Source organism: Neopelma chrysocephalum, unplaced genomic scaffold (assembly GCF_003984885.1).
Source record: "Neopelma chrysocephalum unplaced genomic scaffold, ASM398488v2 Primary Assembly neopelma1_23, whole genome shotgun sequence".
NCBI lineage: Eukaryota > Metazoa > Chordata > Aves > Passeriformes > Pipridae > Neopelma > Neopelma chrysocephalum.
The window spans coordinates 12,998,340-13,019,172 of NW_020897691.1; the positions used below are offsets into that span (position 1 = coordinate 12,998,340).

Sequence of the window (20,833 nt, forward strand, 5' to 3'; positions counted from 1 at the left end):
AATGCTTTTACTCCTATTGCAAGATAAACTGGTTCTTGTTGCCCACAGTACTCTAGGGGAAATCACAATTTTAGGAAAAGTATCTCCCGTGAAAGCCCAGCAGGACCACATTGTGTATTTGCATCTGTTTCTAATTATAACCTTCCGAAGCTTTAGACAGAACAGCTTGCAAGTTTTGCCTTGTGAAGGCCAGACTTCTTAGAGATTCTCTCTAAGACCTGAAAACGGATTTTGCTGCTCCTGAATCAAAACTGTGCTCTCATTAAAAAAATTTTCACACAGTGTGTGTGAAATGATGAATGCACATAGAATAGAATCACAGTATCATAGGATACTCAATCCATCAGGATTGAGTCCAACTCCTGGTCCTACGCAGGACACCCCAAGAATCACACCATGTGCCTGAGAGTGTTGTCCAAATGCTTCTTGAACTCAGGCTCGGTGCTGTGACCACTTCCCTGGGGAGCCTGTTCCAGTTCTCAATCACCCTCGAGGTGAAAAACTTCTTCCATACATCTAACCTAAACCTCCACTTCTGACACTCATCCCCTGCAGCAGAGACCTGCTGCAAGGCCTGGCCAAACAACATCTCCTGCCATCTAGAGGCTTTCTGCATAACCATGAGGGAGGGTATCACCCACACTCACATGTGACCTGATCCTCAGGCTCAGCTGAGAGCTTCCACAAGTTCCATTTGGAAAGCACGTGCAGGAACTACTCACAATGAGAAACCAAGGTCAGAAATTCTTCATGGGAGTCTAGGAGACTACATGTCTTCCCTTCTCTTGCCCTCAGAACCTCCCTCACTTCCTCGCAAATGATCACGTTTTATTTGGGAGCCAGCTTGCAACTTCCATTTAGAAAAGAAAAAGGCTTTTTTTTTTTTTTATAATTGAAGATGTTTCTTTCCAAAAAGGTGATCCTCCCCCTGTATTCAGTATTCCACACTTGGAGTCCACTGTGTTCAGTTCTGTGCTCTCCAGTACAAGAGATATGGACATAATGGAGACAGTCTAATGAAGTGGCATGAAGGTGATGAAGGAACGGGAGCACTTCTGGCATAATGAAAGGCTGAGAGACCTGAGACTTTTCAGACTGGAGAACACTCAGTGGAATCATACCCCTAATGCAGGGAGTAATGAAGATGGAGCCAGGCTCTTCTCAGTGGTGTCTAGTGACAGATAGAAGTCAGTGGGCACAAACTCAAATACAGGAAAACCCATTTAAACCAAAGAAAAATATTCTTTTATTGTGGGATGGTGGTTAAACACTGACCCAGGTTGCCAAGAGAAACTGTGGAGTTTCCATCATCAGAGATCTTTAAAATGCAAGAGGACAAGGTCTTGCTGTAGCCTTGCCTTCAACAGAAGGAATCGGACTAGATGATCCTCAGTGGTCCCTTCCCGCCTCAGTCATTCTGTGAGTTTATGACCATTTTTGTCCAATAAATAAATCCACTGTGGAAAATGCTGGAGATTGCACTTTGTTTTTGTAAAATTTTGGTTCTGTTTTAGTCTGGCTGCATAACGCAGTAGTTGGTATCATTCACAGACTTGTACACTTCTTCAGGTTAGAGGGAACCTTTGGAAGTCAGGACCAAGACACTTCTCAAAGCAAGGCCAACATCAAAGCTAGATCAGGTTACTCATGGCCCTCTCCAGGCCAGTTATGAGCACCCTCAGGGATGGAGTTTTCCCTGCCTCTCTGGGCAGTCCCTGTACTTGATCAGCTCGATGCTACAAACATTTTCTTAATACTTCCTTGGAATCACTCGTGTTGCAGTCTGTGTCCATTGTCCTTCAACCTTTCACTGTGTGTATCTCTCAGAAAAGTGTGGGTTCATCTTTATGATCTCATTAGGCCACTGAAGATATCAACTAGATCCATCACGGCCAGCCAAGCCTTCCTTCCCCAAGGCTGAACAAACCCCGTGCTTGCCCTTTCCTTATATGTTCTGTGCACCAGTACCCTAAGCATCGTGGTCACTCTCTTGTTGATCCACTCGTTTGCCTTGTACAGGAGGGCAGATGGCACTCCATGTATAGGCTCACCTGTGCTAAAGAGAGAAGTGCCTCACTGAGCCCACTGACTGTGTCACTGCTAATGCAGCTTGGCCTGTCGGTGAGCTTCATTGTCACAAGTATGTGCTTCCTTGGCGTGTGCCATGTGGAGGTTCCCAAGCTCTTTTTTTGCTGATCAGGTCATGTTTGGAGTTGGGTGACACTGGCACTGAGGAGTTATGGCAACTGCTGGCACCTGAGGACCTGGTACATGTGAATTTTCTTGACATTGTGATTATTGCACTCAGCTACAATCCTGGTGGTGTTCTCCTTCAGATGCTACTTCTCACCAGGGTCATATTTTTCACTGACTGTTGTGGTGCAGTTGGCAGAGTCCTGCGGGAGTGCTTCCTGCTTTATGGGACACACAAGCATGACGAGAAAAGGAGCAGCAGTACAAGACATGGCTTTGTTTTCAAATGTTACTAGCTGAGGGCCCTCAGGCAGGCTGGCAGGGCTCCATGGGTGGGACTTTTTCAACATCCATGGATGCCAGTTTTGCCTTAGGAAGCAGAGCTGGGCTGCTGCAGCATTGACCTTATTCCCTTCTGCATTTACCTTATCCTCTTCTGCCAGAGGAAGACAGCTCTTCACATGAATAACATCTCTCTGCCTGGTGAGAAAATAGGACATGGGTTTTGTGGAGAGAAAACTATAGGGACGAACCACAAGCATCATTTCACATTGTTCAGAGGGTTGGGTTACCTCCCACGAAGGCCTTCTATTATCTTTCCAAGTGACACCCAGTGCCTCCTTCATCACCCAAGAGCTCTTCTGTTCACATGCCGGGTCCACATGCTGGGCTTTGGCTGCCCCCAAGAACCCTTGGCATCTGTCACATGTTGGCAATTGTTCCTGATGCCTTTGAGGCAGAAATCCCAATTCTCACAAAAATATGGTACAGTGATCAGAGATTAGCATCTGGAGTTGACCAGGGCCAGACAATGCTTTGAGCAGCTTCTTTGCTTGTCTTTTCCTCCCCACCCCTTCCTCCGTTGTGTTTTTCTCCCTTCTTTTTTAAACTCTGTACAATTCCCCACCAGGCACGGCCCTGGCATCCCTCCACCCCTGAGAGACTTGGATCAGAGGCAATGCAGGCCAAGCTGTATGAATTTTCTCTCTGTGGGGATCCTCCCTCTCCTCCATCCTGTTCCCTCAAGAATCATTTTGACAAGAAGGCAGGGGTAGTGCAACACCCCTCAGAGCCTCTGAAGGGACATGGCATTCTCTAAACTGGCGCCAAGAGGTTGAAGACCAGATGTAGATGTGGCTTTGCCAGTAAGAGGGGCATGGGAGGAGAGCTGACAGAGGAAAAGACCCATCCCTCTCCCATTAGCACCATCTGGAGTTGTACAACGTTCCCTGATACACAGGGCAGTCACAAAGCTGTACAGCTATTTCAACTGAGATGAGATTTACCTCCAAGCGGGTCTGCTGCTTCTCCTATGGTGGCAGAGTAGGACCAGCGTGTCATGGGGACAGCAGGGAAGTAAGGAAGGAAAGAGGAGGGCAGCCCACAGCTCAGGACACTGACAGGGCCTTGGAGAGAGGAACTGGATGGGACATGGCTTTCCTGACCCACGCAGTCTTTAGACACCTCTATAATCCCACCACCTCTTAGGTGAACATTGACCAAGACCAGTACCATCTCTTCAAGAAACTAGCTAATATAACAATAATATGTTTACCCTACACATGGGGCAAAGGATGCAAATGTGTCAATCAGATCACCTCATATTGCACAGAGAATTTACCTAGACCTCAAAGTGAAGGGAACAGACTGCATACCATTGCACTTCATGTGTTTCCCTGCTGTACCCCACTGCTGACTCTGCCCCGGCTGGTTTAGTCTCGTAGAAGATTTACACTGGAAGGGAAGAGTGCCCTTCCATCCCTGCCCCAGCACCCTCCAGTACCTCCCACGCTGAGGCTGCAGAAAAAACAACGATCTCAGCTCTTCACCCATAATGACATACCTGAATGGGACTGTCCCACCCCAAGATTATTTCCAGAAGGGAATGAAGGAACCATGTCTCTGCAAATGGACGAAACAAAATCTACTTGCGGTCTCTGAAGGTGAAATGCAGCTCTTCTGCAAAGCTGCTCTCTGAACAGTCATCCCAGCCTGTATTGTTGCAAGGACCAACATGTGGGACTTTTCACTTTCCTTTGCTGAACTGCATCAGTTTCCTGACATCTCATTTCTCAAGCACACAGAAGTCCTTCTGATGAGCAGCTTTGCCCTCTAGCACATAAACCACTCCCCAGCCTCAGTTTAGTATCAGCAGCAAGCTTGCTGATGGTGCACTCCACCCGTTCACTCTATCCTATTGTCCAGGTCATCAGACTGTACTGGACCCAGCACTGGCCCTGGGAGGGCACTTGCAACCAGCAGTCATTTGGACTTGCACTTTGAGCCTCAAAATGTAGCTAATTTCATATCCACCCTAAAGTCTAACTATCCAAGCTATATTCCACCGATTTCGCTACAAACAGACAGTGGGAGACCATGCCAAGCACCTTACAGAAGCTAAAGTCTATGACATTCACTGTTCTCCCCTCTGCACAGAGGCACTAGTCTCAACAAAGAATATGATCAGGTAGGTCAGGCATGATTTTCCCTTGGTAACTCCATGATAACTGCTAACCATCTTCAAAAGGGAACAACACATTCACATGCTTCCAGTCCCTTAGAAAAAGTTGACATTTACTCCTCTCCCAAGGAGGACTTTTCAAAAGCTAACAATTCGTCACTTTGTCAGATTACATGACATAGACAACCAGAAAGGATGAAACAGAAGTGGAACCATGTATCATAGGTTTATTAGGGAAAAAAGTTATACTTCAAGACCATATATTTTGCACTGTACTGAAGAAAAAGTATGTGAGAATAATTAAAATGCTAAAACCCAAATCACCGTAAAAAAGAAAATGCTCTTTTAATCACTTTAGTACCTTTTTTGTGCCCACACAATTTAAAATAACTACAGGAAGAAACTCAAAAGCTGTTAGAACTACACTACATCTAAGCTGGAACGAGAGTGAGAGATGAACTAGAGAATGGATCAGTCCCCCAGGTATACCTTTCATTCATGTCAGCTTTTGCTTTATGGTTTGGTTGGAAGAGATTTCAGTAGTATTGCAAAGGAAGTGTATCCCAATTGTCCCTAGGATGGACCATAGTCAAATGAGCTTCCTGCTAGTTCTCCTGTATTGGTGACTTGGGCTTCTTTTTGGAGGGCAAATAAGTTAAAAGCAGTTTCTAATTTGCAACTTACTCATCCTATGCCTCTGCACAGTAACGTGAAAGATACTGACAAGGAATAAATAACATACAAAATAAGATGACAATGGATTGAAGAAAAGTTGCACTACAACTTTTAAATAGCAAAGGATAGAAACTTTAACTGATGCTGATAAACTGCTGTGTATGTGTTTTTGCTAGACTAACAGTGCCACTCTAACATGGATAGAGGGGTAGATTCCCATCGAATGTCCAGTCCAAAGGCTGCCAAGGAAGTAAGACACAGGTCTTTGATCAGTAATTCAAATGTTACATCAACAGTACTCACAAGAAGAATATAGCTCTTTCCTTGGTTAATATATTGTGCATAGCAATATCTCAAAGAATTAACAGCACCTTTTACATAAAAATTCCAAACATATTTATCTAGTGGACAAGAAAACTCAGCATCTCTAAACAGTACTTTTGCAGATGTACAGTACTGTATTTATATAGATATAGATACACATATATCTCACAGTGAATTTACACTGTGAATGACCTGGTGATTAGTCCAGCAGTGGATGAACCCACAGGGTAAGTCTTCAGAAGAATAAATCGCCTTTGGTGGATGGCCAGTTACATGGCATGATTGCATAGGGGAGCCCCGTTGGGAGGAAAGGACAGTTTAGCATCCCATTAAGCAAGCACAGCATGCTTAGGTCATTCCTGTAAGATATAAGAAACTTTCAAATTTTCATGGCTAATACAGTTCTGGTTTTCACAGGCTGCACATATTGCAAACTTCTCTCTGTGCCTTAAAGACACAGAAGGAAGGTTGGACACCAAACTTATATCCTATCCCTGCTTCCAAGCAGAAATCAAGCAGCACCACAGATACAGGCTGGTAAAGGATGTTCATGTTTGGCTTCACAAGGGTTTCTTGAGCAGCTGGTTTTCACTGGTTTGCCTCATTTACCTTCCTTTTTTTTTTCTTTTCCAAATCAGTTGCTCACAGTCCTCTGGTAGAAATAATTACAAAAGCATGGTCTGCCTAAGACAGGAAAACAGACTACTACCATTTTCCTGGGATGGGCACGCCACACTCATACCAGCCCACATAGTAGTAGGGTGTTGTGTATCCAATGCGTCCAAATGATACAGGTTCCTGGCGGTACTGGCGGTAGTACCCTGTCAGGAGAAAAACACCGATTTGTATTACACAACAAAGACACGGTAATTTAACAAGAGTAACAGATGCAGTGAGAGTCAATTTCACAACTCAAATGAAAACTTAAAAATGGTCTGGTAGGCAATTATGTCAAAAGGGTATTGGCTAGCCCTGGTATTTGGTCTAGATCTTTCTTGAATGATCTAACTCTGGTCCTTCATATTTCTTGCAGTTTTGACTGGTTTCACTGTTCAAAATCTCTTTAACTATTGTGTAATGCTATGGTCTGCCAAAGAGCTTCTGCCTTTAACCTCAAAAGGTGGGCATATTTCAGTTGTGTTTATGAAGTTTCTAAGTCAGTTTAAATAAAGGACTCTGGGGCAAAAAAATACCATCAAATCATATTTTCTCACAGGGCTTCAGGAAGTGTCAGCTTTTCAAAAAACAAAAAGGTATCATTTCACGCAGTAAATATTGAGTTAAGCCCTCCCTTCCCCTTTTTCTTCATCTGCAGAAAGAATGTGACTGCTTAAAGCATTAGAAGAGGTGCAGCATTCTTGTTCACATAGCTTGTGCATTGGAACATCTGAAATATTCGTGGTTTGTGCCAATAATATAACTTTTGCGTGCTCTCTATCTCTGTCTCCTAGACCTAGTTATACACATCTGGATTAATCATCCTTCTTCTGAACTGAGAAATACACTACTTCCCAGTGATATATTAGTATCAGTGACTTTTTCAGTTTCTTCCTGGTAACGCCACCATCAAAAGAATATCAACAAATAATTTAACATAGAAACCATTAACGCTAACTGAATAACTTAAACCAATAGACTTACTGAAAAGATTGGCTAACTTTCATGATTGGTTTCATTTTGTGAAGCAAGTTGTCACCTTCCTGGCTACATGAGCTGAGCAGTTTACTCAGAGGAACTCCTTCAAGGTAAGAATTTTCACTCATAGAGAGTTATCTACCAGGCCAGAATAAAAGTACTGACCTTAAGTCACTAGACATACTCATTCGTGTTTTGCATTGAGTGAACTGGTTAGAAACCATTCACAAAAGCTGTATTTGCAAAGATGTTGCTGGTCCTTCTTGGCACATGGAAGAGTTTTTGCACCTCAATTCAATGAGGCAGGTCTTATCGTTAAGAGAAACATTTCACAGACCTATACAATTATTTCCTTCTGTCTTTGCATTTTGTTCCTGTAAAGCATTTGCCTTATACACCCCTCTCTGTCTGTCTCTCTTTCTTCACCCACAAGCTGTCTGGGACTTTTATAACCTGTTTTCACCTACTGCGTCAGCTGGACTACTCAAGAGAGCTGTCAGCAGCTGTGAACAGCGCTCCACTCTGTGCCCTTTTCCTTACCCCTTAATCCTACAGATGGGATGACAGGCACCTGGCCAGCATCCCACTCCCCCATTGCTGTACCTCGGATGGTGGGCAGGGCTTCAATGTACGACTGAGGTCCTGTTCTTCCATCCAGGTGTGAATCCACAAATTGGCAGTGGTCCTCGCCCCTTCCCCAGCTATCCCCAATGCTGTAGAAGGTGTCTGAAGGGTGATACAGACAGATTACTTAACTCAGCAATACTTTTGTTTGGGATGCTCTTTGCCACCAGGAAAACAGATGTGGAAGAAAGCAGGAGGAATGTTACAGTGACAAACACAGTATTACCAATAAGCAAACGGTGGCTGGAAAGAGGGAGAATGCTCCCTTCAGAGTATTGAAGAAGAAATTATGGAAAATAAATGGATTACAGCTCCATAAGGAGTAGACCCTATTTTGCAAGTCCATGGGCCCTACACCATAGGTGATGGGTGGAGAGAATTTCAACTATACTAGTCATTTGAATATATCATGTGAAAGTAAATACACCCATATAAGCATTAGCATTGATTCTTCTCAAGAGAAGGACTCCCACAGAGCCGTCACGCAATTCTTTCACATATAAAATGAAGAAAGTGAGAAGATGGAGATGGCAAGTAATCATATATCAAGAAATTAATCTTGGTGCCTACCTTTCAGGTCATCACTGAGGTAAATTTTATACCTTAAGGAGTTGCAAAGAACCACTCCTACAAACTTGCGGTACCAAGTTCGTTTCACATACTGCTTGCCAGTGCAGTCCGAGTAGGTGGGGTCGTATTTAAAGGTGAATGGGATCCAGATAGGCTCACCACCTTGGGGAAAAAAATAAATTCCACATTAGAGACAGACTTCAGCATTTCAATCTGAGTTTTGCTGAGGTTAACATCTAATAATATGTTTTACAAGACACACTGCAGCAGATTAATGCATAATTTTTCTATATCCAGAAATACTACTTCAAGAACAAATACTATTAAAAAAAGAGAAGAAAGGGACTTGATTAAATCCCTTCTAGGCAGCAGACTGTTAAATTGATTAAAAAATATTATTTCATGTACTGAACCACAGTTTTAAGTAAACGGTCTCATTTGTTTTAATAAGAATTCTTCTTTACCTAGTATTACAGTTTCTTTCCTCGACACGGCCTGATCTCAGGTCTGACAGTGACTTGCATTTTAAGACTAAGTACAAAACTTAACCCTATTACTGAAGAACAGATGTTAAGAATTCTGTAGTAACAGCCTGAAATGTAATTCTTGCTATCTGGTTAAAAAGATCATATCACAAATGTACTTCCCTGTTTTGTTTCTCAGATTACATCAAAACAGATGAGTTTTCAACAACAAACAAGCAAGATCTTTCCTGGGGAACTCTGTTCAGAGCATTGCTGCAGAGGAGAATGCTTAATTGTATTGCAAAAGACTAAATACTCCTACTGCCTTACCTAAATGTTTGTTTTATACTAGACAAGGCAATATAATTTATTTTGAAATTGCTGTTGTAGTAATGTATACAGAATGATACAAAAAGTTTCCAGTGTGACAATTGGTATTTTTGTCTCTAGCTACAGCACAAAGCCCTGATTTTACTGTGCTATTTTGAGATGGTTTACAGATGAGATGGAAAGTTTTTTCTGTTAGTCATTCTTCCTCCCTCTCACTAGACACATAGTCCAAATCCTGCAAACACTATCATGTGATCAGCAATCCTTAAAACTCCACTGGTGTGAATAGAAACGTTAACTGTACTGATTTTACTCAGCCACACAGTGAAGGGATTACAGGATTTTAGCCACAGATTTGTCTTTAGAATAAAACAGTAAACTATTTCTTGAATGCAATTTTGTTAATGTGAATAATCTGCTTTTGTCCATCACTTTTGCCCACCTCCAAAAATCCTGAAGGATAAACTTAGCATGACCTGTAAGGGCTGCAATGGATGTTCAGAATCTCTTAATTTCCACAAGTTCCTAGATCTCTGCCATCTCTTTTTGGTCTGTCTTTACTACTGCGGCCACACGAAGTATTTTCTCTTTGTCCAGTTGGAAAAGAAACTACAAGTGCAAAAGCCATCACCTTCCAAAGCCTCCATTCTTTGAACAGACCAACAAAGTAATGGATAGCAAAAAAGCTGAAGGTGTCTGGAAAGATCACCACTCTCAGAGGCCTCTCACACTGACTGCCAGAGACACAGTGTGCTCTGCAATACCTGTGCATCATCAGAGACTTCTGAGAGGACAGAGAAAAAAACCCCAAGTAAAATAAAACAGAGGAGGAAGGGAAATGCTGGATGCTATTTTCATAAACACTGTAGCAAAAAAGCCCCAGAACCAAGCATTTTAATTGCTTAGGAAAGCTGACAGAGTATAGTGTATAATAACTATGAGGGGTTTTTTTCCTGCATCTCTTCTGAGAGCACGTACTGCCTGGGGTTACCCTACCAATATTCACGTCAGCAAGGTTAGTCCCAGCACCAGGAAATCAGATCTTCTGATTAGGGGTTGAACTAGCTTATTGCAAATTTGAAAACAGCTCAACAATTTGGAAAGCTCATCAGCTTTGTGGCATATCATTTGGGTCAGTAGCAAATCAGTGAGTTTTTTAGCATTTATAAGGGCATGATGATTTGTATAGATGAACATAAGAACTAGAGAGACAAAAACCTGATGCTGCTATTCAAGCTCTGCTTAGGCAACTGAAGGACACAGATACAAAAGCAATAGAGTTTAATGCTTAATACTAAGCAATTTAAGCCTTTGTACCAGGCAAAAAGATGGACTAAAATCAAATGCTTATTCGAGCATAGCTTTACAAGATTTCTTTTCAGAAAACAGAATAAGGGGTCCTAAGACAAAAAATGTTTTGTGAATTAGTCCCATGAATTACTACCTGCTTAAAACTGTAACTAAAACTGCATGTTTAAATGTTTCTAACTTCTATATTCTAACTGTTTTGCACAGATTTTATGCACTTCATGAAAGAAACAACAGAGTAAGACTTACCAGGTGGTCTGACAATGAGAAGAGGATTGTCTAGAAGAATAAAACAAACAAAAAATTTAGTATTTTTTTTTCCAAATCTTGTTTTATAATATGAAACATACAGTCACTCAACAGGATGACAGTACAGCATGCATAACTACATTATGAAATGTGGAACTTATATTGTCTTTTCAATTTGCAGACCTAATGTGTGTTTGTTATTCTGCTGTTTCCTCAGTTAATGAAATTTGCCACAGGATTGTAAATTTATTTTGATACTGTAAAAACTCTACTGAGATTAGTATCAAAGTCCAAAGCCAGCTTTGAAACATTTCCTCTTCTCAGAACGTCTTCAGAGCAGGAAAACAGTTTCACTGTATACTTCTGAACGAATAGTGGGCCTGTCCTCCAACAGGAAATATAACCTAACTCTTGCATGCAAACCTCAGTCTCAGACATCCATCATGTTCAGCACAGTTCTTCAGTGCTATTCATAAGTATGATGGCATTCTTTATTGAATATTCCCATCAGCTCAAACCTTATGGTTGCATTAGAAGAGCACTCGGAATTAGCAATTTCTTTCTCTTATGACCTATACCATCACTGTAACTATACCACCTGGCTTTGCATTTAGCAACTGTTTTTGTACTTATGCCACCTTATAGAGAGCCACCTTTGGCTACATGACAAACAAAAGATCAGTGCTGCAAACAAAACTTTAAATTTGGTGTACTTAACATGTTAAAGCTCATTGATTTTGGATGGCAAAACCAGGCATTCAGACCCATAGACTGGTAGCCAGCTAATCAGGAAAACAATCTGCAAGATACAGCACAGAATCAAAGAATCATAGAATCATTTAGGTTGGAAAAGACCTCTAAGGATCACTTAGTCCAACCGTTGACTCAGCAGTGCCAAGTACTCCACTAAACCATGTCCCTAAGTGCCATATCTACACGTCTTTTAAATACGTCCAGGGATGGGCATTCCACCACTTCCCTGGGCAGCCTGTTCTAGGTTCCAGCCTGTTGACAGCCCTTCTCTGGACATGCTTCAGCACCTTAAAGTCTTCCTTGCAGTGAGGGGCCCAGAACTGGACACAGCAGTTGAGGTGCAGCCTCACCAGTGCCGAACAGGGGGGCACAATCACCCCCCTGGTCCTGCTGGGCACACTATTGCTGATACAAGCCAGCATGCCATTGACCTTCTTGGCCACCCAGGCAATATTAAATATTATGCTTGGATTTATACTTGAGCTTCTTACTCCTTTAATGAAAATCTGAACATGTTACCCAGGACCATTTTCTTATCTTGCATTTTTGTCTCCCTTCTGTGATGACTTACTTGCACAGTTCTTAGTGGAGCTTCTGAAGTGAGCACTACAGAGTGAAGTCAAATGAGCAAAGGCAGAGACCACAGAAGCCTCATGTCATTAAAAGGGCAAAATTTGCAAGAAACAACAGACCTTTCACTGAAGTAAAGACTGAAAAATTTGTCCTTTATTATTTAGTGAAGTCATTGGCCTCTGGCTTGATGGAAGTAGAAGAAGAAGAAATGGGCAAAAATAGCTCATTTAACATACTATTTTTAGAAGAGGATGTTGCTCTTGAATGTACTATTAGCCCTGTGAAAGAGCAGCATGCCTTGTCAAAAAAAAAGAGCAGAGAATTTTGTCTGTCCAATGGAACTGTTGCCTTCTATATTTCTTCTAGAGACAACTGTTTCCAACTGTTTAGCTGCCCACAATTAGGAAACTACTTTACTAAATGTTTGGTCAAACTATCAAAGATATTAAGCTTCCCATTGCTTCTGTATTGTTGAACACTAGTATTCTTGTATATTTGAAATTCAGTTTCCTGTTTCCCCAGAGTTCACTTTATTGTCACCTATATTTTAATAGTGGCATTAGGAGTGCATATTATTTTCCTGGCTTAACTGAAAACAAATAATTAAAGTAAAAAAAACCTCAAAACAGCAAGTTCAGGATAATCACCATTATTAGCATGCTGGTTTCAGTCATTGCCTTGCCACATCTCTTATTAAAAATTCCATTTTGAGATGAAAATAAAAAGCAAACCATACCAGATTCTGTGATAAATGAGACAGAAGAGCTAACAGGTCCATAACCAAAGGGGTTCTTTGCCTGGACTTTAAAATAATACCTGAAACAAAAAGAGAGGGGAAATAAGATGAAAACAGGTCCCAGTGCAATGGCTAAATTATAAGTAATTTAAAACAGGGTAAGAATCAAAACAGCAGAACAGCACCGAGTGTCCTTATCGTTAAATGGAGTTGGATACTGAGCCAGGGTATGAGCTGGCTGTTACAGACAAATGTCTCCTTTTTGCAATTTCTCTCATGCATATTTTTGGATCATTTATTTATATATCATTCCCCATCCAAAAACCACATACAACTATATCCACTTTCTATGAAATAACTGATAGCAAAAGACTAAAAGAAAAAGATGCAAGGAAATCAAATTCTGATCTCAGGAATAGTTTTAAACCAGATTAACTCCTAGGAAAGCCGTGATGTAAACTGCAAACTGAAACTGGATCAGATTTATATGTGATCAGAAACTAAGCTTTTGACCTTTGTGTAAAAACTCCAGCAGCATTAAGATCACAATACTTGAGTAATACAAGGAAGCATCACGTTGCCTTATTGATTCCCCCAAAGTTTTTAAATCACATGCTTAAGTCAAAGCACATGACTCACCACTAGAACACTATTCTTTGCTCAACAGAAGCAAAATTATCCTCACCCTTAGAGAAGAATACATGTAAGCACATTTTAGTTCATTTCCAAATACAATGATTTTTAGTTGATGCCTACCCCGTCATTTTTTCCCCAGATTAATGTTTTCTTCTTTTCTTTTTATATTTGTACCAGTCCAGCAGAAACCAGTTAGAATGAAAGACTACTGTAAAAATTTCCAGCACAGCATTTTTTAAATTCCTGAGTTTAGGTTTTCCCTTCTTTCCCCCTTGCTCAAGTTCATTCTTGTAAAGAAATTAATAAAACATAAAAAATTATTGTGTCTCTGTAATATCCACATCTCATTTGGATCTTAATTAAGCCTCTCACCCAAAAGCAGACATCTTCAAAAGCTCTATACATGACCCACATAACAGGTCAAGTGATTACTTGCATGGATGGTTGCCACCAATGGCTGGATTACCTTACATGAAAATATCCTATCTGAGTGGCTGGCCTGATGCACCTCAGTTTGGGAAAGGGAGCCTGCTTCATTAAAAATATCAGGCTGCTTTTGGTGGTGAAGCTCTCCCCATCCTGCACAAAAAACTGCCAGTGCTGGTTCTATTGCATGGGCCACACTGGGCTGAGACATGGTGCTTTTACTTTACAGTCTCCCATGCATTAGGAAGATCCAATACAATCCTGTTGCAAGAACTTTGCTGGTTTTAGTCTGCCACTCAATTTTTACCATGTGCCCTTTCCTGTACCATCAGTTGTATCTTAGCCACAGAACAGGGCCTGGAGGTCACTCCTGAAAGGGCCCTCTCTGGCCGGAGCACCAGCTAGGCACATAGGAAATTATTCATAACAATAAACCGGAGGTGACATGGTTGAACCAGCCCTTTGGCAAGCCTTTTTTTCACAGAATCACAGAATCAACCAGGTTGGAAAAGACCTCCGAGATCATCGAGTCCAACCTATGACCTAACACCACCCTGTCAACTAGACCATGCCACTGAGTGCTACATCCAGTCTCTTCTTGAATACTTCCATGGACGGTGACTCCACCACTGTAGCAGTGGGCCTGCATTATATGGGAAAGCTGTGGTTTAAGCATGTTTTGAAATGGCTTTTTTGTGGTCTCTGCTAACTCATGTTTCTTCTTCCCAAAATCCCCCACGGCCAGTTCTTATCTCTGTCTCAGGAATGTCCTGAGAAGATATCAAGAAGTCTTCTCATTGGTCTCTTGTTAATCCCTTCCTTATTTGGCTGTTCCCTGCCTGATTGGTGTTTTGTAAGACCCCTTACCTTACATGGTCCCTTTTGACCCTCCCAAGAGCTTTATAAACCCCTAACCACAATAAACTCGCTCTCTCGCCTCCTCTCCACGAGCTGTGTGCTGTCTCTCCGGAAGCCATGGGACCTCGTGGGTGGGGGGAGGGGTGAGCACCTAACCCCTCCATGCGTCCAGGACCCTGAAGAAACCCCTGGAGCTGGAGTAACCCCTTCCTCATCCACCTCAAGCCTTCGGAAATGGAACCCCACAATGGGAGGAATGCACCCAGACACCACCTCCCTGGGCAGCCCATTCCAATGTCTGATCACTCTCTCTGTAAAAAATTTCTTCCTAATATCCAACCTAAACCTCCCCTGGCACAGCTTAAGACCATGCCCTCTTGTCCTACTGCTGGTTGCCTGGGAAAAGAGATTGACCCCCATCTCACTCCAGCCTCCTTTCAGGTAGTTGTAGAGTGATGAGGTCTCCTCTGAGCCTCCTCTCACCAGGCTAAACAGCTCCAGCTCCCTCAGCCTCTCCTCAAAGGGCCTGTGTTCCACTCCCTTCGCCAGCCTCGCTGTCCTTCTCTGGACACTCTCCAGCACCTCAGTGTCCTTCCTAAACTGAGGGGCCCAGAACTGGACACAGTACTCAAGGTGTGGCCTAACTAGTGCTGAGTACAGGGGCAGAATCACTGCCCTGGTCCTGCTGGCCACACTGTTCCTGATACATTAAAAGAAATATTCTTTATCAAGTAAGGTGAACTTCTTTGCCTCAAAATCAAACTGATCTTTATGAAAAGGCTGAAAAGATGTGCAAGTAACACCCTTCTGTCTTCAGCAGAATGGTGGTAGTCACATGAACACTGGGTTTTGCCATGAAGCAAGATGGTTATCTCCAGGATATGGGCCAGGACATCTTCTTGTTTACTCCTTAAAAATTACAGGTGGGTTGCCTAGGTGAAATCAATGCGGAAGCTGCAGGAATTGAAATATTCTCAACTTCATCCACGGCACCAGATTTACCTTGCACCTATGTCAGACCTGGAGCACATGCACGGTCAGACTCTCTGTGGGACACGTTCCCATGTCTGCATGGGGGATGTGTCCCCTGTCCCTACTGTGTCCTGCAGCTGATACCAGAAAACTACTCCATTTCTGCTTTCTTCAGACAATTCTGCCTTTAATGAATGACTATATGATGTTCACAAACAACTCACAGCTTTCTTTAAAAGAGACACATGATGAGACAAAAAGAAAACAGCAGAATTTAGCAGAATAAATAGCAGAATTTAGCAGCTAAATAGCAAAATTTAGTAAGGCTGTGCTTTTTGCTCATGCCTAGCACAATCCTCTTGCTGGCAGAAAAATTTCCCCCTGGTTTTAACTACTGACCTTGCTTTTTGTATAAAAGCATGTTTAGCATGGCTGGGGAAAGAGGACAGGGAAGGCAAAAAACCTCCCTTGTGCTCCTCCACTTCTGGCCACCTGAGCAGAGCATGGCAGCCTGAGCTCTGCTTTAATCCAAAATTGCCATTGTTCTCATGGGGCACCTGCACCCATCCATACCTTCTTCACCCACTAGCACTTTTTCCACCTGGATCAGGACAGGAGTGAGCAGCACAAGCCTGACCACAGCGCAGTGATTCCTCATGCTGGCTCCCAAAACAACCACAACACAGCACCAAGCTTAACTGACTTAACCCAGTACCTGCTCTAAATACTTCAGAAGAGCAGGAGAAAAATGTTTTCCAGCTTACACCTCTTCCATGATGCTTCAAAGCACAGTGGAAACATCTATATGTATGATTGATGTCCCACTGCTTCCGAAGCAGTATAATTAGATACCACCTTTGCAAAATGGTGGCACCTTCTGAGCAACCCTTTCAATGCACTTAATTTATGTGTATTAATGGCAGTTTCAAACCATTCCCATCAGATATATGAGTGTGATGATCCACCTCTGAAACCAGAGATAGAGCAGCCCAAGAACCTTGTGCCCCTATTTAAGTAGAGAAAAACATGCAGTTTTGTATCCAATGTGTAATGCAGGAACTGATTACCTATGGAGTCAGGACAACTGTGCATTCAGGTGTCCTGTTACATACAGAGAAGCCCATCTGGGACACAGGATTGTTCAAGCTCCTGCCTGACTGTCTCAAAAAAAAATCGGCGATGAAGTTATGAGCACATTTTTCTTTACAAATTGGAAAATTGGTTTCTAAGCCTTTATATACACAAGAAGCCTCTAGTCGTGCCAGAAAGAGAGCCAGGTCTCATGACTTGCTGACCTGTGATTTAGACATAGACATTGCTATTATTGCTGTATTAAGAACATCAATAAAATAATGCAGTCAGGATATATTTCTTTCTCAGACATGACAAATAATAAAGAAATTCCCAAAGCCTTTCTAAGTCCAGGAATCTGACATTTGCATTAGTCAGAATCCTTCAGCTGATGACTTTGCCAGGAAATCTCAAATCGGTATAACTCCACTGGTTTTCATCACATAAATACATGAACAAAATTTATAATATATAATTTGATTGAGCTTTGTTTACACTTCGCTTAGGCAGAACTGCAATTAATTGTTATCAATAGGCACAGAAGAATCACAACTGCCACAGATGCAGAACGATTTGTTGTTCATTTTCGAAACAGACCAGAAAAAAGCTTTTCCTCCTAAGAGTAAAGTTCCTTTGAAATTTTATTTACCAGTTCTACTGATATGTCAAGAAAGGACACAGTAAACTGTAACAGGGCAATGAATTTGAAATATTTTTATTCATTTAGACTATATGATTAATTGTTCACCAAACCTGTCACTTGGAGCAAAATTATTTTATGACTTAATTCAAGATGTCTCCCTTCTCTGGGAATTAAACAGCTGGTACTCACAGCACAAAGTGAGATAACCACTTAGCATGATAATTTGAGAAGCAGCTTTAAAAAAAAAAATTAGTTAGCTGTAAATTCCTTTTTCCAGACTCTCCGAAGGCATGCCTACATGGATCCTCAGCCCTGCACTCCATCCAGTGGCAGGCTGAGATGTCAGCCAGGGATGCCAGCCAGCCACGGTGTGCACAGTGGCACTGTCCACACATGCTGCAGGTGGCAAGGGCAGGAGCCACAGCACCATGACCATGTGCCAGCCACGAGGATGGTGGAATGGCTGCTGCTGGACTTCCGGCAGTGCTGGGTGATAGCCAGGGTGGATGCAAAGAGGGTGTGCAAGCAGAGCACGTGGCTTCTACCTGCGTGAGGGAAACTGGCATGCCCAACCCAGTGACTGGGAGGGACAAACATGTGCTGCTACCCAGGAAGGGTAGGGGACAAGCCAATGTTACAGCACCCCATAGACCCACTGTCCAGCAGGAGCAGTGGACAAGGGGAAAAAGAGGCTGGGAGGGAATCAGGAAGGACAGGTTTCTCCCCATGGCAGGGGCTAAAATCCTCCTCCTACAACTGCACCATCCCTTTCAGAAGAAAGACACTTAAATCAGCTGCCTGCAGGTTCACAGGATAGTGCAAAGTGTCTCCCTACATAAAAAATGGTCCAGCATTACATCTCTCATGAATAGTTACAACAAATATTATAATAAGACAGTAGCGTCGTGTGGGGTGAAGTTGTAGCCCCACAATTAAAGTTTGAGGTAGTGCAAAAGTGAGGCCGTGTTCCATGGGAGCAGTGGAGCTGGTTAGATGGTTTCCATGGACACGGCCTTGGGTTGCAGGGAGTACAAGGTTAAGACGGTTTGATAATGTGCAGGTGCTTGGATTCCTGGGTGTTGTTGTAGGAATATGTTTGTGTTGTGTGTGAAGTTGGCAAGCTCAATAAAGGCTGCCTGCTGCGCTGAGCAGGCAGACATCTCTTTGTCTCACTACCTTTACGTGTCGTGTGTCTTTCTTCCCCCATGGACCAAGACCCCACGACAGTTACCCCCCTGCGACAGCAGGTGGAACAGGACCTTCCAACACAGCAGGTGTGAGGTATGTACGTGCCACACAGGTCTACCACTTGCACAGGACAAGGGTTTCATTGACATCTTAGCTCTTCTGTGCTTCCCTGGTGGCACACAGCAGTCAGCTGTGGTTGATGCTGCTTGTTGGTTGATGAAGCTTGTGGCTTTGCTTTAACAGAGATACAGCAAGGAAACAGAAATTTCTGGTGTGTCTGGACAGAAGATCCAGGTTCTGTTTGTAGTTGTGAGCCCTGAGTAAATGCTTGAGAACCTCCTATGTACAACACCGGAATTGGTAGCAGGCACTATGGGATCAAAGTGTTCCCAGATGAAACACAACCGAAGTGGACAGGGAAAAAGATTTCATGAGACATGGAGATATGGTGGTAAACGACAGTGTTTTAAATCATGACACTCCCATCAGGCAGTGACACAGGTTTCCTGAAAAAAGGCAGGAAAAAGTCTAAACATGCTCAAGAAGGAGACTGAAATGTTCATGGCAAGGATTATAATGTTTGTGACTGTGGATTTAGTGGTTGAGCAGATGCTGTCCAGCCCTTTGCATCATCTTCTGTGACAGCTGAGAATTAAGGTTAGGGAAAAGACATTGTCAAAACTGCTATTTTAAAGATTTATTAAGGTTTAAAGTAATTTTAGTGTTTACAATCACACATCACAAGGAAGCAGTTCCTGTGCCCACTGAAGCTGACCAGAGTTTCACTAACGAAAAAACTTCCACTTCTCAAATGGGGGTCAGACCAGTCCTCGGAAGAAAACTTATGACACGCATTAAACAGAGATTTCCGTTTTGTTTGTAAAACCTAAACACCAGGCAGATGTTTTCCAGGATATGGTGACAGTTTCAAATCTTCTCTGTGGCTGACTTCAGCCAAGATGCCAACTCGTTTCTCATACGCTGCACATGCCGCAAAACTGCACCACCCATAGGCCCTCGTGGGATGCCCAGCAGCCAATACCATCTTACAGTAAATCTGACTGAATTGAGATTTCTCACAAAATACACTAACAATGCAAACACAAAATTTTTAGACTAACTTCAGCTTTCATGCCATATTTCCTTAATTAGGTATGGGGTCTTTTTGCAGTGGTTAGGGAGTTATTTTTAAGACAGAAAGTATTCAATCAATTCAGTCTGTGGACTTGGAGAATGTAAATGAGATTGGCTGATACGCACAATTTCTCTGTTATAAAGACCCCTCCTTCTCCACCACAGACCCCACATGAAGCCTTTATTGTCTTTCAAGAGCATACAACAGGGACCAATGGATTACACCATTTTCAGGAAGGTGCTGGGGAAACAATATGCCTAAATAAATAGCACTTGCTTGAACCTCCCTACACTTGAAACAGGACCTTAATATTCAACATGACAGTCACTACACTCATGGAGAACCTATAACTTTGCATGAACCTATAACCTTGCTGTTCCTATAAAACTCCATTCAAATACAGACAAATTGTGAACTTCGGAAGCCTGGAGTTAATGTACACCTCATCAGATAAGTCACAGGTTGACAGCTCAACTCCCACCAATTCCCCTGCACTGAGCGTGGCCAGGACAGAAGTTGCAGAACTCCTGTGAGCTTTCACTGCAACCACTCCTTCTGGTGACCTGGAGCCCTTTAAGTGTTGGGTATGAGAAGCAGAGAGTTATCTCTGGCCTTCAACACTGTCCTTGGGGCATCAGGAGAGGGAGACTTGACTGAGAGTCTGAAGAGGTGAGGAACTGCAGCTGGAAAGAGGGAAATGGCACAGAAGCAAGAGATGGAGGGTCCCCCAGGGGAAGCTGGGGTGTCAAAACAATGCCTCCCTAGCCTGCATGGGGGACAAGGAGTGTATACTGATGAAGGGGAAAAGGGCTGGGGATATTGAGGAGTCTGGGATGTGGAGGGAGGAACTAGCAGCAAGAGGAGAGTCATTTAGGGAAAAGGTGTCTTCAAGTCACAAGGACGTGGATGTACAAAGGCAGGACGGTCTGCAACTGCTTCCATCACTGCCCAGGAACAGTGTTTAGGAGATCTCAAACCTCTTCCATCTTGTTATAACAGGTGAAACCCA

At 42.7% G+C, this 20,833-nt stretch overlaps 1 protein-coding gene across 1 annotated transcript in view; it reads right to left on the bottom strand.

Annotated features, from left to right (window-relative positions):
* Positions 1 to 4,861: 4,861 nt before the first annotated feature.
* Positions 4,862 to 20,833, bottom strand: part of FNDC1 (fibronectin type III domain containing 1) — a 43,981-nt gene continuing 28,009 nt past the window's right edge. The window contains exons 15-19 of the mRNA XM_027687222.1: positions 12,896 to 12,975; positions 10,834 to 10,863; positions 8,483 to 8,644; positions 7,892 to 8,014; positions 4,862 to 6,474 (exon numbers count right to left, since the gene is read on the bottom strand). Coding sequence (XP_027543023.1) covers positions 6,359 to 6,474; positions 7,892 to 8,014; positions 8,483 to 8,644; positions 10,834 to 10,863; positions 12,896 to 12,975 — 511 coding nt within the window. The 3' untranslated portion in view covers positions 4,862 to 6,358. The remainder of the gene's footprint in view (positions 6,475 to 7,891; positions 8,015 to 8,482; positions 8,645 to 10,833; positions 10,864 to 12,895; positions 12,976 to 20,833) is intronic.